General features: G+C 36.7%; 1 protein-coding gene across 1 annotated transcript in view; it reads right to left on the reverse strand.

The window, feature by feature from the left end:
• Positions 1-15,779, reverse strand: part of LOC126474384 (ankyrin-3-like) — a 186,811-nt gene that overhangs the window by 7,118 nt on the left and 163,914 nt on the right. Inside the window, exons 34-36 of the mRNA XM_050101887.1 lie at positions 9,371-10,216; positions 8,051-8,203; positions 7,562-7,643 (exon numbers count right to left, since the gene is read on the reverse strand). Of these exons, the coding sequence (XP_049957844.1) occupies positions 7,562-7,643; positions 8,051-8,203; positions 9,371-10,216 (1,081 nt within the window). The remainder of the gene's footprint in view (positions 1-7,561; positions 7,644-8,050; positions 8,204-9,370; positions 10,217-15,779) is intronic.

Genomic DNA, 15,779 nt, shown 5'->3' on the forward strand with positions numbered 1-15,779 from the left:
TTCATGTACGAATTAATCATCTCTAGTGGAATTTCTTGTGAAGTGATAAAATTGTCTCGAAAGTTCGCTACACTGCATTTTACCATAAAGTTGAGTGCAGCTGTGTGTTGGTGCATCAGTAGTTGTGAGAAACTCATATTGTGGCGTTGTTTCAGAAATGGGGCAGTCTGCAATAGAACAGCAAATTGATCTTGTGGAGTGTTACATAAAGACATGCTCCATCCCACAGGCTCCACCAAGGAAAGTAAAGGTTCCATCAAGGAAAGTACAGAAATGTTTCAGGTGAAATATCCTGGTAGGAAACTCTGCTTGACCAGAATGGAAGGCTGTAGGATCCATTCAAAATGTGCACAGGAATGGGCAACCAACAGTGAGGACTACTGTAATTATAGATGGAATTCCCATGGTCATTATGAGAAGTCATCACAAGTCGGTAAGGAGGTTATCACATCAGGTTGGTGTAAATCATGTCATTTCATACTAATATATATGAAATTAAAAGACTATTGTGTGAGTGTGGTGCAGGGGTTGAAATTTGAGGATCAGGAAAAGAAACAAGTTCATTATTGTAACTGGCTGTTAACATCAACTACTAATAGTTACTTGAATCCCTTGCTTTACTTCATATCAGATGAGGCCGGATTTAATTTTTCAGGTTATGTAAACTCCCACAGTTGCAGATACTGGTCACAGGGCAACCCATATATTCTGCATAAGGAACCTCTCCACTCAAAGAATATAGGTGTTCGGTGTGTGTTGTCTGGCATGTGCATTACTGGCCCCATATTTTTCAATTACCCCATAAACACTGCCAGATATCTAGAGACCTTTGACTCTTTCTATGGACAATTAACAGATGCAGAGAAGTTGTATATAATATTCCAACAAAATGGAGCAACTGCTCACACATACAAAGAAAGCATGGCCCACATCTCTAAAGTGTTCCCGGAAGACAGACTTCTCAGTAGAGGCATGACACTGTGTGATTTTTATTTATGGAGCACACTAAAAAGCAAAGTGTATGCTGACAGTCCAGGCACAAATGATGATCTTAAACAGAAAATTCTTAGAGAAATAAATATCGTTTCGCCTGCAGAATTACAGCATGTTGCTGGCAATGGCATCACGTGAAGTTAGCGATGCCTGGATGCTTGTGGCCACCACTACCAGCATCTCTTATAAACAGGTAATAACATGTTTGTTTTCTTTTTTAGTAAGTTCATTGTTATTTGAATCTCAGGCATGAGGCAAACTGGTTTTATGTGGAACATCCTGTACAGGAAATGAATAGATTTTAAAAGAATGGGGACATGAAGTACAGTGCCCTCCACTGTATCACTGTAGATATAATCCAATGGAACTGATGTTATTCCAAAAATATCAGGATACTGCACAGAGGAATACAACCTCTTTGCATGCTAATGTTGAATGGCTTACACATGCAGCTGTTCATTTAAGGGAGGATGATTGGGCTGATTAGTTAAAAAAAGAAGATGTGTGACAGAGATATAATCTCCAACAGCACATTAGGATTGCAGCAACAAAATTTATTTTGGTAAGACTGAACAACAGCACTGACAGTGCATTTGAATCATAATCAGAGGATGAATAAATGTAGGTATCTATGAAACCTTAAACAACACAGGTGGGTCTCTTCCATCCTGGTGCCTGAGTGACCTGGCCTTCCTTTTTAACCTTCCCTAACCTCCCCTCTCTCCTCCATGAGAAAAAAACTGATAGCTCCAAAAGCTAGAGTAGTATCATGTATTTTTACTTTTACATCTGTCAGTCTGCTGAAAGTAAGTCATGGCCAAAAATTCTGACTGAAAATATAATAAAAACAAATGTGCTATTTAAAAGATTCATTTAACAATACTTTACTATATTTCATTATTATCTTTCTTTTTTCTTTTCCTTAAGCCTTTTCCTGCAACAGCACAGGGTTAGCAAGGTTATTAATAGATTTGGCATGTTTAATTTAAGGGGAGGCTGAATGCCCTTTGCTGTTGCCACCCTATTACCATTTCAGGATAGAATACTTGTACCACAACTGTCTGTGTGTAGTGTTAGCCATGTAAAAGAGAGCAAAAGTTTTCTAAATGTTTGCAACTTGTGTAACTGAGGCAGGACTTGGGTACCAGACCAGTATTCACCAAGTGGGACATGGAGGACTGCCTAAAAACAACATCCAGGCTTGCTGATCTGCTGATTGATACAGGGCCGGCGCATCTTCTTGTCCCAGAAGTGACAATTTTGCATGCACAGCTATTCGGGTGGGACATATACTTCATTAATATATAACTATTTAATGGAATAACTACAAGCAGATACATAGAAGATACACAGGACTGCAGAATTAGTAATTTGAACAACAAAAGAATAAGGTAGTATTGGCCTAATTAGTCTTTGTAGATTTCTATGTAGGATGTAGCACAGTTATTAGCAGCCACTTGGGGGTGCCAAGCTGAGAGGAGTGCCCTAGTGCAAGATTTGCCTACAGTACATATCACAATTAGCAACTGACATAGGTGAAGTGTACAAGAGGTAAGGGGGGAGGGGGGGGGGGGGGCAAATGATAAGTCACACTTACGGAAATATGTTCTATAACTGGCCCTTGTTACTCTTTAGTAAGTGCCCTGAAATGCAAGCTCAATTTCCCATAATTATTTTTACACATTTCAAATTGTTAATTTCTATTTGTCATAGGACATGCCACCCATAAAGTAATGCATCATGGAGTTTTAATATAAGAGCATGTAAGAATTCTAACAATCTATTATCAAAATTTGAAATCTATAACATTAGTTAAAATAAAAGTTACTTAAAATCAAATTGTGGCTGTTTGTTCTTTGTATTGTAAATATTTTACAATTTTTCATTGCCACCCATGATAATTGCAACACTATAAAGGAATCATAATAAATAAATAATAATTGATTTACATGTGACTTTTATCAAATGACTAAACACACAAGTAATGTAATAATGTTATTTGTCTAAAATTACTATTTGGTGAACAATCATCAATGTGTTACGGCAGTGAATCATATATTCTTTCATTAGAATTGATTTCCTATATTGGCTACAAGATGAGTATGATGAGTGAGTTACTGACAGGCAAATTCTACTGGGCAGAACATGTGGACGTGCATTGGTTTTATAGAATACACTTCCATGAATTCATCAAAAGGAGGGAAACATCTGACACTCTCCAGTTTTCATAATGTAGTGATTGGAACATTGAATGTTATATTATCTTATGGTGCATCAGATGATTGCATCATGTGTTTATCTAATATGAAATTGGACCATCCTATTAGAGAGATATATCAATGTCTTCTCACACACAGCCAATCATTAACTAAAGTAAGAACATACTTATTAGACCATTCCAGCTAAAGCACTCTTCATTTGACATTACTGGTGTTCTGAGCAAATGAATGAGTGAACACGGTCAACATGGTAGATACAAGTGAAATGTGGAGAGAGACAATTGTATATCCATAACAGCACTCTAATAAGAAGCTAGACAGCTCATGAGTGTCATATGGATGCAACAACCACCCTCTTTGCAATGTGGCACTATATGACCTACTGCCTGGTTTACATTTTATATAAGTCCCCTTGGTTCATAAATCTCACGTATAGTGGAGGACACACAGAGGATAGTATGCAAGCTCTGTTATGCACATAAAGTAATATGGGCAGTGGAATAAAACAGAAACAGTAAGTTAGATGGAGGACACAAGACATTTTGCATTTATACTTCGACACTTCATAGTGAGCATGTGTTTAAGTATTTAATAAAAGTGACACTAAGATGGAATGTTGTAGGTGGCACTTGTGCCAGGTTATGAACAGTTCCAATTAGAATTTAAACACAGCATAGCAAAATAAAGTGTAATATTTACCAAAACTACAACATCTACATCAATACTTACACTGCAAACCACTGTGAAATGCGTGACAGAGGGTGCTTCCCATGGAGTGTGGGAAGAATGATTACTTAAATGTGTATGAGCACACTGCAATTGGTATAATCTTGCTTTCACAGTCCCTACAGAAGTGGTTTTTAAAGGTTGTAATATATTCTTCACTTTTTTTGTAATCATTCTCCAGACTGATTTGATGTGGCCCACCATAACTCATCATCTCAGAATAGCACTTATACACAATGTCTCAGTGATTTGTGGATATACACCCATCTCTGTCACTCCTCACTGTTTTCGCCCTCTACGGTTTCGTGTCTCTTATTCTAGTGAGTGTTTTCCTCATATTTCTTTGTTCCTCAATTCTTCTTGTCTTGTCAGTCCACTCAATTTTCAGTTCTTCTGTACCACCATATCCCAAATGCTTTGATAATTTTCTTTGCTGGTTTTCCCAGAGTTCATTATTCACCTTAGTGCAGTGATGAACTTCAGATGTACATTTTCAGAAATTTCTTCTTCAAATTAAGGACCATGTTTGATAATAGCAGACTTTCTTTTAGTGAGCAGTACCCTCTTTGCATGTGTTAGACTGCATCTTATATCCTCCTTGCTTCATCCACCACATATTATGTTGCTTACAAGGCAGCAGGATTCCTTAATTTCATCTACTATGTTGTCCTGCATCTTGATGTTAAGTTTATGACTGATCTAATTTCTGCTACTCCTCAGACTTTCATCTTTCTCTGGTTGAATCCATATTCTGTGCTCTTTAGACTATTCATTCCATCTGACAAGTCCTGTAATTTTACCACAAATTCACTTATGATATCAATTACATCTGCAAATTATATCAATGTCATTTTTTTACCCTGAATTTTGGGGTTGGGTTGTTTTAGGGGAGGAGACCAGACAGCAAGGTCATTGGTCTCATTGGATTGGACGGACGGGCCCTTTAAATGGAACCATCCCGGAATTTGCCTGGAGCAATTTAGGAGAATCATGGAAAACATAAATCAGGATGGCTGGACGTGGGATTGAACCGTTGTCCTCCCTAGTTTGAGTCCAGTATGCTAATCATTGTGTCACTTCGCTCAATTCCCTGAATTTTAAGCTCACTCCTGAACCCTTCTTTATTTTCAAGGACTGCTTCTTCAATGTACAAGCTGAACAACAGGGACAAAGATTTCATCTTTACCTCTCACCCTTTCTACTCCAGGTCTTCTGTTCTATCATTCCTTCTTGCCCCTTGTACATAATGCATATAACTCGTCTTTACCTACAGCTTACACTTATTTTTTGGGGAATATCAAAAATTCTTTGAAGATATTTTAGTTAATACTGTTTCTCAAAACTTTGTGAGTGGGCTTTTGCTGGATAGTTGGTGTCTATCTTCAAGCATCATTCAGTTCAGATTTTTCAGAATCTCCTTGATTCCCTCCCATGAGTCAAACAAACTTGTGACTACTGATGCTGCCCTTTTATGGTGTACATTTAATGAATTACAGCAATATTAAACTATAACTGCTAGTGACTGGAAAGAAATACTAGCCACTTTTAAGTTTTCTGTTTCTACCAAAAAAGGTGCAGTAAACTGAGGACTCAAGAAGATGTATTCAGATGTCAGTAATACTGTGTACTAAAAAGGTCAAAATTCCATGAGTGGGCAAACCACATCCATAAAAGTCAACCACTCACCCATTTGAACTCTTCACCTTCATTATCTGATGTATTCTGGCATCTGTGAAGCATACTGATCTCATATGTGACATTTACAAGCAATCAATCGATCTGTACAGTTGACACACACTCATACACACATAAACATCCACATCTTTCATGGTGTTGGTGTTGCTCTTTGCTCAAGCAGAAATGTTATCGTTTAAGTGTAGTTGTACATCCATAAGAATGTTATACGAATTATAAGGGTGTGCTCTATCACAGGCTGTAGGATACAGTACAAGCAGACACATTTAAATATGTCTGCTTGTGTCTGTATGTGTGGATGGATTTGTGTGTGTGCGAGTGTATACCTGTCCTCTTTTCCCCCTAAGGTAAGTCTTTCCGCTCCCGGGATTGGAATGACTCCTTACCCTCTCCCTTAAAACCCACTTCCTTTCGTCTTTCCCTCTCCTTCCCTCTTTCCTGATGAGGCAACAGTTTGTTGCGAAAGCTTGAATTTTGTGTGTATGTTTGTGTTTGTTTGTGTGTCTATCGACCTGCCAGCGCTTTCGTTCGGTAAGTCACCTCATCTTTGTTTTTATATATATATATATATATATATATATATATATATATGAAAGAGGGAAGGAGGGGGAAAGATGAAAGGTTGTGGGTTTTAAGGGAGAGGGTAAGGAGTCATTCCAATCCCGGGAGCGGAAAGACTTACCTTAGGGGGAGAAAAGGACAGGTATACACTCGCACACACACACATATCCATCTGCACATACACAGATACGTACTTTTGATTTCTTGTGAGAATAGCTTGAGCAGAGGCCTATAATATTCTTTTTCATATTGTCAGCCCTGCACCTGGGCTGTATATCACGGGTAATGACCTCCGCAATTTTTTTGTACCTCTCCAGTCTTCTTAATCTATTTTTGTACTCACTGTGCCTTACATTGTAAAGCACATCATCAGCTTCATACATTTCTATTAATTTTGTAGTTGACAGCACACATAAATTAAACTTCGCAGTCATGTTTACACACAGACTACTGGTGACAGAATGCTGCAGCGATGGTAGTGCTCCAAGTGGTAACAACTCTACTGCGAGGCCCTAGATTTTATGATATTTACATGATGACAGGTGAGATTTGACGAAGTTCCCTCTTACACCATCAAATTTCTTTGACATAGATATTTGACATATCAACTTTGACAAAGAAATGTGATAGTGTAATACTGGTCTAACAGGTGTAATTAGAAAATGATAAAAAGCTACAGTGGCGATACAGAATGTAAAAATGATCTGTGCCAGGTAAGCAATCTACAACAATACCTCTACTACTTATATGCTTTCTTATTTCTTCTACTTCTGAGAGTTCCTGGCAACTTCTTCCATCACTGCTCACTGTAAGATGTGTTTCCCCTCCCCACTTGTGTGCCAACAGTTTATTTTGGTAGTAAGGTCAGTCAACTTACTTTTTCAGTGAAACTGATTTTCCTATATAACTGATATAGATTGTCTTCCTTCAACATAAATATGGTCAGGAGAACCAAATATGATCATGAGCGCCAAGACTGAACACTACAAACTATGAAAACCAGCTCGAATGGCTGGGTTACAATTTTCAGAACTGATAGAAACATGCAATGGGAACTGAGAGACAACTGGTCATTTCAAGGTTTCCCACTGAACTGGAAAAACAAATTCTTGTTCTGACAAGCTGTGTTTTTAATTTCCTGGATCATTCTACAAACTGAACCCAAAATTTGAATCATTCTCTAATTATGGTGATTTTCCATTCCCGGTGATAAAAATGATCCATGAAGGACAAAAGATTTAATCTCTGAGATTTCAGGGAGAGGTTCCTGTCAAAAAGAGGGTAGCTAATAAAATTAGTAATCAAAAGTTACTATTCAGATACACTGAAGGTTATAATACTATTCCATGATTAGAGGATCAGCTTACTTTCTTTGTGTTGCTGGATCAAAATCAGTGGTGACTGTCTCAGAGAAGATCTGTTGATCTGTTCCTTGAAAGTAATCAGACCCTGTAATCAGATGAAAATTTTGAGAATTTAGCAGTAAGTTCCCAAGTAAGATTAGTTGACCACATGCCCCTGTTATAATAAGGAAGTTCTCATGTGTTAATACTTATTTACAGTTTTCAAAACAATCAGCTACAACTAAAAATAAAACTAATGTATTCAGACTACAAAGGTACTAGAAGAAGATCAAATCTTAGGAAACTAAAAGTAAAATGCATCACAGTTGCTACAATAAGTCTCCATGCATTTTACAGACAGTTTAAAGAATGAAGACATTATATTAACATGCAGCATTCATTCTTGCTGTAATTTAGTTCCTTTGTTTGGGTTAGTACACAGAAAACTTGGAAATTAAAAATGACCTTTTGTAACAACTGTGCTGCTATGTGCTATAGGAGGATGTATATTACCATGAGCAGCAACGACATGGGATAAGAAGCGGTGCATCACTAGAGTGTATGGGGAGGCACAGCCATGCAGCGCGACACAGGCTAACAGAGCCAACAGGAAGCAAGCTGGGATGAGCCAGCGTCGACTCAAGCCATACCATCTACTGGCAAACACTGTAGTAATAATACAAAGAGTCAGAGCTGCTACTTGGAGCATTCACAATCCAGCACTGGCAGCCTCAGAAAAATTCATGTTGCTGCTTAGTAACACAATGAAATCTTATACGAAATATGATGGTGTCCTGCCACATAAAAATTTTCATACATTATGTTTCTGCTACAAATAAGCAAAAAAATGTATTAAGAAATTATTTACATCTCACCATCACACTAAAAGAACATGCATTTGTTAAAAGCAAATTCAATACAAATATTATATATAAAAGTTTGTAAACAGAAGATAAAAAACAATTGATACTCTTATTACTGCCAAAGCTATGTGAATTTTACACTACAAAATAAAATAAATATAATACAGTTGACATAAAGCCATTTATCATGCTACAAGCTCATTGCTTTCAATGAAAGAGGAGTCACAGCTCTTCTGTCTGAGTTAGTCAATTAAAAAATTATAAATCAGTGAAAAAAGCAAACTACTACTTCAACAGTTAGTTTTCATGCTAAATGAAGCATACAGGATAATATATACAAAAGTGACAGAAGGAATTGTTTAAATTGTTCAACAAAAGAAATAAAATCTCTGTACTACACATCTGTGGTAATAATGCATGAAATAGAAATAAATAAATGGTAGGAAACTAAAAGATGTCACTAATTTAGATTTCTATGTCAGCCAGAAAACTAACACACTGCTAAACAGAAAACGTGTTTGTTATTACATTAAGAGCACTACACACTATATAAGCTTTCAGGTTTTCAACAGATTAAATATTTAGATTGACTTCCTAATGCTTGATATTTTACAGCATTTGAAACCTGACTAATAAATTTCCCATGAGCAAAAAAATAATTTAGCAAGATATTTATAATCACACGCTAAGCTCCACAAGAGCTTTGTAACTTCTTGCCTGCGAGCATTTTCTGATATCCCCCATTCAAGTTGTTCTTTTTAATAAATAAACTCTGTGACAAGAGAACATCTGGCTGCAAACTAATTATGCAGTGTTGGTGTAATCCAGTATGTAACTCCAGAGTGGGTATCAACGAAAAAAATAATTAACTAGTTTCAATCACTGACACATCTAACACTGCATAGTAAATTGAATCTTTTAGTTTTCCTCCATTCATTTAATTTGTCTCAGTAGGCTGAGCTTCCAGTACCTGGATGGTCATCATCTGAGAGGTCGTTGCCTTCATGCAGTGCGACATCGGAGCCACTGGAGCTGCCAATGGTCCTTCTCCTGATGGATACCCTCATCCCTGACAGTGGAGATGCCATACTGTCAGTTTCCACATCCGAATCACTGTTCACAGTCACAGAATTGGTGCTGCACCTCTCATCGTTCATGTTCACAGCGAGGCTATTAACTGCATCACCATCAGCACTTTTGTCACCAGGAGAAGACTGCAGCGAATGTGTTACAGACTTTGTTTCTTCATAGATGACATTTTTACTTGGAACACTGCTGCCAACATTTACAAGTACATTGTCTGTAACACTTCCAGAAACCTTGCTTAAACGGAGTGCTGGTTTTGGTGTGTACACAGCACTAAATTGTGGCTCTTCCACATCTTCTTTACTTTCTGAATTTTGTTTAGTGGGGCTAAAACATTCTTTATCTTCAAGCTTGCCAGATGGATTCAAAGCAACTTTCCCACTCACTGTAGCCTCATTTTGGATGAATTTCTCATTTTCAATGGCATTTGGATCCCCATATATAGTTCTGATGGTTTTCACAATAACATTTCCTTGTGTCTCATTGTCCGAACCAAAGTCCCATTGAACATCATCCATTACAGCTGTAGAAGGGTCATCATGGGAAGATCTGGATGCTTTGCGCACAGGTTTCAAGCGTGGCTGTGGTGTGGAGGTGACAATTGGACCTTCCTCATGCAGCCTGACAGTGGGAATGTGGCCATCATGCGAACTAAGATCTATGCTAGTGTCAAGTGCAGTGCGACTTTCAGCATGCGACCCAAATAGCTGTGGTTTGCCGTCCGAGAAACCTTTATGGGAAATGAGTGATAGAACAACAAATATGTGAAATTAATTCAAACAAATTTGCATATTACATAACAAATGTAGTCAGTATACTTACTAGACTCTGTACATTTTTAATCAAAAGTATAATGATAGATACAGATTAGAAAAAAAAAGATTACAGGATGAAATATACTGCTACTTAATACTTAATAAGTAGGAATGTTAAGCAATGTCACACTCTACCATAAAATACTGTGCAAATTATACCTTATTTATTAAATTTTACAGTTTAATTGAGAAAAATGTAAGTCAGGATTCATGCAGTGTGATGGATTATATGCATCAAAACAAATGTTCTGGCAGTTTAAAAAAAAGTGATGCAGTTTCTGTAATTTAATTTACATTATAAAGGCAAAACTGAAACTAAAAAGTTTAGCAAAGAATCAGATGTTACACTGTTTTCTAAAGAGGAGTTTGTAAAACTTGGAATCTCATTTTTATACAAATGTGCTGTGACAAACATCTGTCAAGAATATTGTCAGCCGTAAGAAACAAATTTTGCATCTTTATGGAGCACTCTTTCCAAATGCAAGACACAATACTCTTGAAAGAAAGTGATATAATACATTTTTTTTATTTCATAGAGAATAATAGAAACTCATCTCAGGAACTTAGTAAATTAACACAAAACAAAGCCTATTTTGAAAGTACGAGTATAAATAATAAATATAATATGTGAAGAAATTTGTAATGCTGAACTTTTATGGAAATGCTGAACTTCTACAGAAATGACACTGCATTTATAGGAGTCAAAGGGCATGAAATGAAAGCAGTAATAGAGAAGAGAGGGCTACAGGGATGCAGCCTTCTTTCCATGTTGTCAAATTCTTATTCAGAGCAAGCAGTATATGAGGCCAAGGACAGATTTAGAAAAGTAATTAATGTCCATGGAGAAGAGATAGAAAAATTTCAAGGTTTGTCGATGACACTGTAATTCTGTCACACATGACTAAGGACTTGTAAGATCAATTGAACTGAAAAGAATGTTTCCAAATGAGGTTATAAGACAAACGTCAACAAAAGTAAAATATTTGTAATGGAGTGTAGACGTATGAGAAACAAAATAATTGTTTGGGGGAGAGGGACAGAGAGAATTAAAGAGGAAGCACCTGGAGATAGCAGTCATGTGTGGGTGAGGTGTGCTTGCTTGTGTGAATTGTGTGTCTTTTTCTTTCTGAAGACGGCTTTGGGCGAAAGTTCAATGTGCAACAGTCTTTTCAATGTGCCTGTCTGCAACTCAACATGTCATCTTTACAGTGAATAGTGATCTACCCTTAGACTTACATGTTAAAAAATAAGTGCAGCTCTATAAGGAAGCAATACATGGATGATAGGATGATAAACAGTACAGATGAAATGAGAGGACAAGATTTCAAAATGTGCTGCTACAGAAGAATGCTGGAGATCAGATAGATAAATAATAAAGAACTACTGAACTAAATCGAGAAGAGTAGAAATTTATGTCACAACTTGACTAAAAGATGAGATAGATTGATTGAACACATCCTGAGGCAACAAAGAATAGTTAATTTGGTAATGGAGGAAAGAGTGTGTGCATGAGTGGAGGGGAGAGTGGGGGATTGCGGGGAGGGAGGGGGGGGGGGGGGGGGGGAGTGACAGCAATCGCAAAGCGAGAACAAGGCTTGATTTCAATGAAGCCAGTTTAACTGCATTTAGTGTGCAGCAGTTACGTGGAATTCAAGAGTCTTGCTTAGAACAGACTTTGATGGAGAGCTGCATTAACCCTTTCGGTCATGGCGTCCTCATATAAGGACATACTAAATAAGTGCTTAGTATATAAAAATTCATTAAATTTTACAATTTGTAATTGTTGTCCTCATATTGTCACAAGCAGAGTGTTTATTTCAGAACAGTGTCAACATCTCCTGTCAATCTGTGGTACCACAATACAAAGCTGAATGTGCACAGTCACATGGGCGCTTCCCAGTAATCTTTGTACCTCCCATCAACCGGTTAATATCTTCTGAGTTTAGGTAAAAAAAAAAAAAAAAAAAAAAAAAAAAAATAAATAAATAAATAAATAAATAAATAAATAAATAAATAAATAAATTTGTGTATAGAGGAGTGCATTCTTGAAAGTAAAAATAAATGTGTCTTTCAGAATGAAAGGTAAGTGACATATTTATAACTTTATACATGTTTCCAAATGAGGACAGTGTGATTGAAAGGTTGTAATAGCACAGAAATTTAGGACATTATTTTGCTGTCTTTTTAGTCATCTTACAGTGATTTCACAATGCCCCATGTCCAAGACAGATGAAGGCCACTTACAGAAGAAGTTATATAGCTCCTTAATTCATCTGGAATTGTTGATCTATCCAATGATCCTGGCAATAATTTTGAACAAGAGGACAATGATGGAGGTAATGTTAGACATTTTACATCATACGGTATATTGTAAGCTGAGTAGCCTAGACGCAGAGACCATAAACTACATGATAAGTGACACTGAGATAATCACGTAACACTCATCCCATCCAAACGACAATGCATTGGCAAAAAGAACATTATTGTTGCATATGAATTTGTTACAGCGCAGCCAACCTAAAGCTGAATAAGAGAAAAACCCATTCTAATTGTAACAGACTGGAAGGTAGCTTTGAATGTCCTAATTGGTACTTCGTCCAGAAGCTGAAGTTCATTTGGACAATGTTGAGCATCTTCCAGTGGTCAGTGGAAAAAAAAAAGCCAACAACACCATTCAACAGGTGCACGAAACTGGGTTGCAAAGGCAAAGGCAAATTTTACTGTGTAAAATGTAACATTCACTTACGTCTGGATAGAAAAAAAAATTGTTTTTTCAGGAAAAAAAATAATTTGTGACCAAAAGGGTTAAACCAGTCTTTGGATCGATGACTGCATCAATCACAGGAAGAAAAAACTTTCATCACTACAAACTAAAGTTTTGTAAGATTCTGAATTAATGGTGAATTTCTGATTTTCAGAAACAATGTATCAATGAAAAAATCAATGAAGACAAGAAAATGTCGCAGCAACAACACTTAGTGATGGCAGTGGTTTTCAATACGATGGGTCACGACAGAATGTCTGATCACATGCATTGAATACAGGACTTCATGCAGCAAGCATCAAATACAATGATACCGTGGATACTGTTCAAAATGGGATAACAACCATCTTATCAAGTATCACAACTACTGAGTCCTATAGAAAGTGAAAAATGACAAAAAGAGAGGTGAGAGTTCAACTGCAAAGAAGGTGCGAATCTTCAGCTGATCATGACAGTTGGGTGCTATTGTTACACAGGGAACTATTCTTGTAAAGCAGCCTGTTAGTCATTTTCCTTCTCCCTGATTTCTATGTTAAATGTTTCTTTTAATACAGATTTCAATGTTATTTATCTTTCTGTTTGGGTCCCCAGCACTTTTCACTTGACAGATACACTCATATTAACCAAAAACACAAGATGAACTTCCTAATTCCTATATCAGTGTTTCCTTGTAGAGTTTCTCTTGCATTAAACTTGGATTTCAACCATACTAAATATGAGCTTTCCTGTCATTCTTCTCCCAGAATGAGTCACATATATACTCTGTACCATTCAAAGATTGACAGAAACGTACTAAAATATTGGTAAACTAGTTACACACATATGAAAATAAATAATTATATAAGATATTCTGATAAATAATTATATTTATTATTGATTACAAAAGAGTTACCAAATAACTGGACTATTCTTTATAGCTCTTTAATAATCATTGAAAAATAAAAATTATGACAATGATCAGTGATAATCACAAGGTAATAAACAGTTCAAAAATTAGAGAGAACGTAACTTCTGTCCAAAAAAGTAACATGTTAGAGAATCAGGACTATGCAGTGATTACACATTAAAATTATCCAGAACTTTAGATCAAAGAAATCACAGCTAGACAGTATGAAAGAGAAAGCAACAGAGAAGTGTTAGAGATAAAATGCAACAACACGTTGGAATTACAGGTGCAAGTGAGGCAACAATAAAGAGGAGAGAAAAGCCAAGAATAATCATGTACTGGAAGGGGACCACAAAATGAGAAGCAGATAATGAAGGAGGGAAAATATGTAAAGGGAAGGAAAGACAATGACAAAAAACAAGAGGAAGGAGATGACACCTTTTTTTTCACATGTGACTATTCACTTTGAATCTCCTTCTTTATGCATCTTTCTCTACAACTTGCTTCAAATTTCCCTTTCATGCACTTATTACTGTCTTCTCAATTGTCCTATCTGCTCTCTTCCACCTTCCCATAGCTTCAAATCTCATCTGTTGTTGGCATTTTATTGTTGATATCCCTGCCACACTGTCCAACTGTGTCTCTTCTGATGGGCCACTTTCCTCTGAAACATCTTGCTGAATCCAATCCTATCTGACCTTTGGTTCTGATACATAACATTTATGTTACAGTTTGTTCATTTTAAAGCTCACTTCCAGGTAGTACGTTAAAAAAATTATTATGGGCCAATGAAGGTGTATTCTCTATTAAAGCAAATCTTTAAAAAATCTGACCACTACTGATACAAAAAGTCTCTTCCCATAGTACACTAGTTTTTATTCTGTTCACAGAGCTTATGTAGCCAGAGTGTCACTTCTATCTTACATCTGATATTTTTTCACACTGCTGCAACAGTACCACTTTATACAAAACAAATAAAAATAATGTATATAATGACTCAGTCAACTCTAAACAGCGGTGGCAAATAAGTTTTTAAGTCTTTTGCAGGTCTCATCTGGCTCATTGTTTGTGTTATTCAAGTGCTGTAAATGAATAGTAATGGGAGAACAACAGCAGTAACTCTAAAGCCATATTCCGCACCACAAATGTTCACCAAAACCTTGACATATGTTGATGTAAGATCACAACAGCAAAGTGAGTTTATTTCTGGTTGCAATTCTGTTTCAATTCATCATCATCATTAATGTTCTGCCAAAAGGCAGGTTTTCACATGGTAGTTCTCCTGGCTGTCCAGTCTTCTGCCATCCTCTTCAGATCTGCATAATTTCCTCTTTCCTTTATGTTGTCTATCGTCTTGAATCTCCTTCCTCTCAGTCTTCTCCCATAAACCAGTTTTTCCAAAGCATCTGCTAGCAAGCACTCGCTTCTCAATGAATGTCCCAACAAGTTCTTTTTCCTTTCTCTTATAACCTTCAGCAGATATCTTCTCTCACCAATACTTTCCAAAACTCTTTCATTACTCACTTTTTTCATCCAGCTTATCCTCTCCCTTCTCCTCCACATCCACATCTCAAATGCATCTTACCTTTTTTTCATCCTCTCATCTCAGTGCCCATGTTTCTGCCCCATATCGTGCCACACTCCAGACAAAATATTTGCCAAGGCTTTTCCTTAGATCTTTATCTAATTTGCCACATAACAGTATCCTCTTTCTGTTGAATGACTCCCTCATTATGGCAATTCGAGTTTTCACCTCCTGGTGACATTTCAAGTCTTCAGTTATTGTGCTTCCAAGATATTTAAATGCACTTACTTGGCCAATGGTAGC

Source organism: Schistocerca serialis, chromosome 1 (genome assembly GCF_023864345.2).
Source record: "Schistocerca serialis cubense isolate TAMUIC-IGC-003099 chromosome 1, iqSchSeri2.2, whole genome shotgun sequence".
NCBI classification, from domain to species: Eukaryota; Metazoa; Arthropoda; class Insecta; order Orthoptera; family Acrididae; genus Schistocerca; species Schistocerca serialis.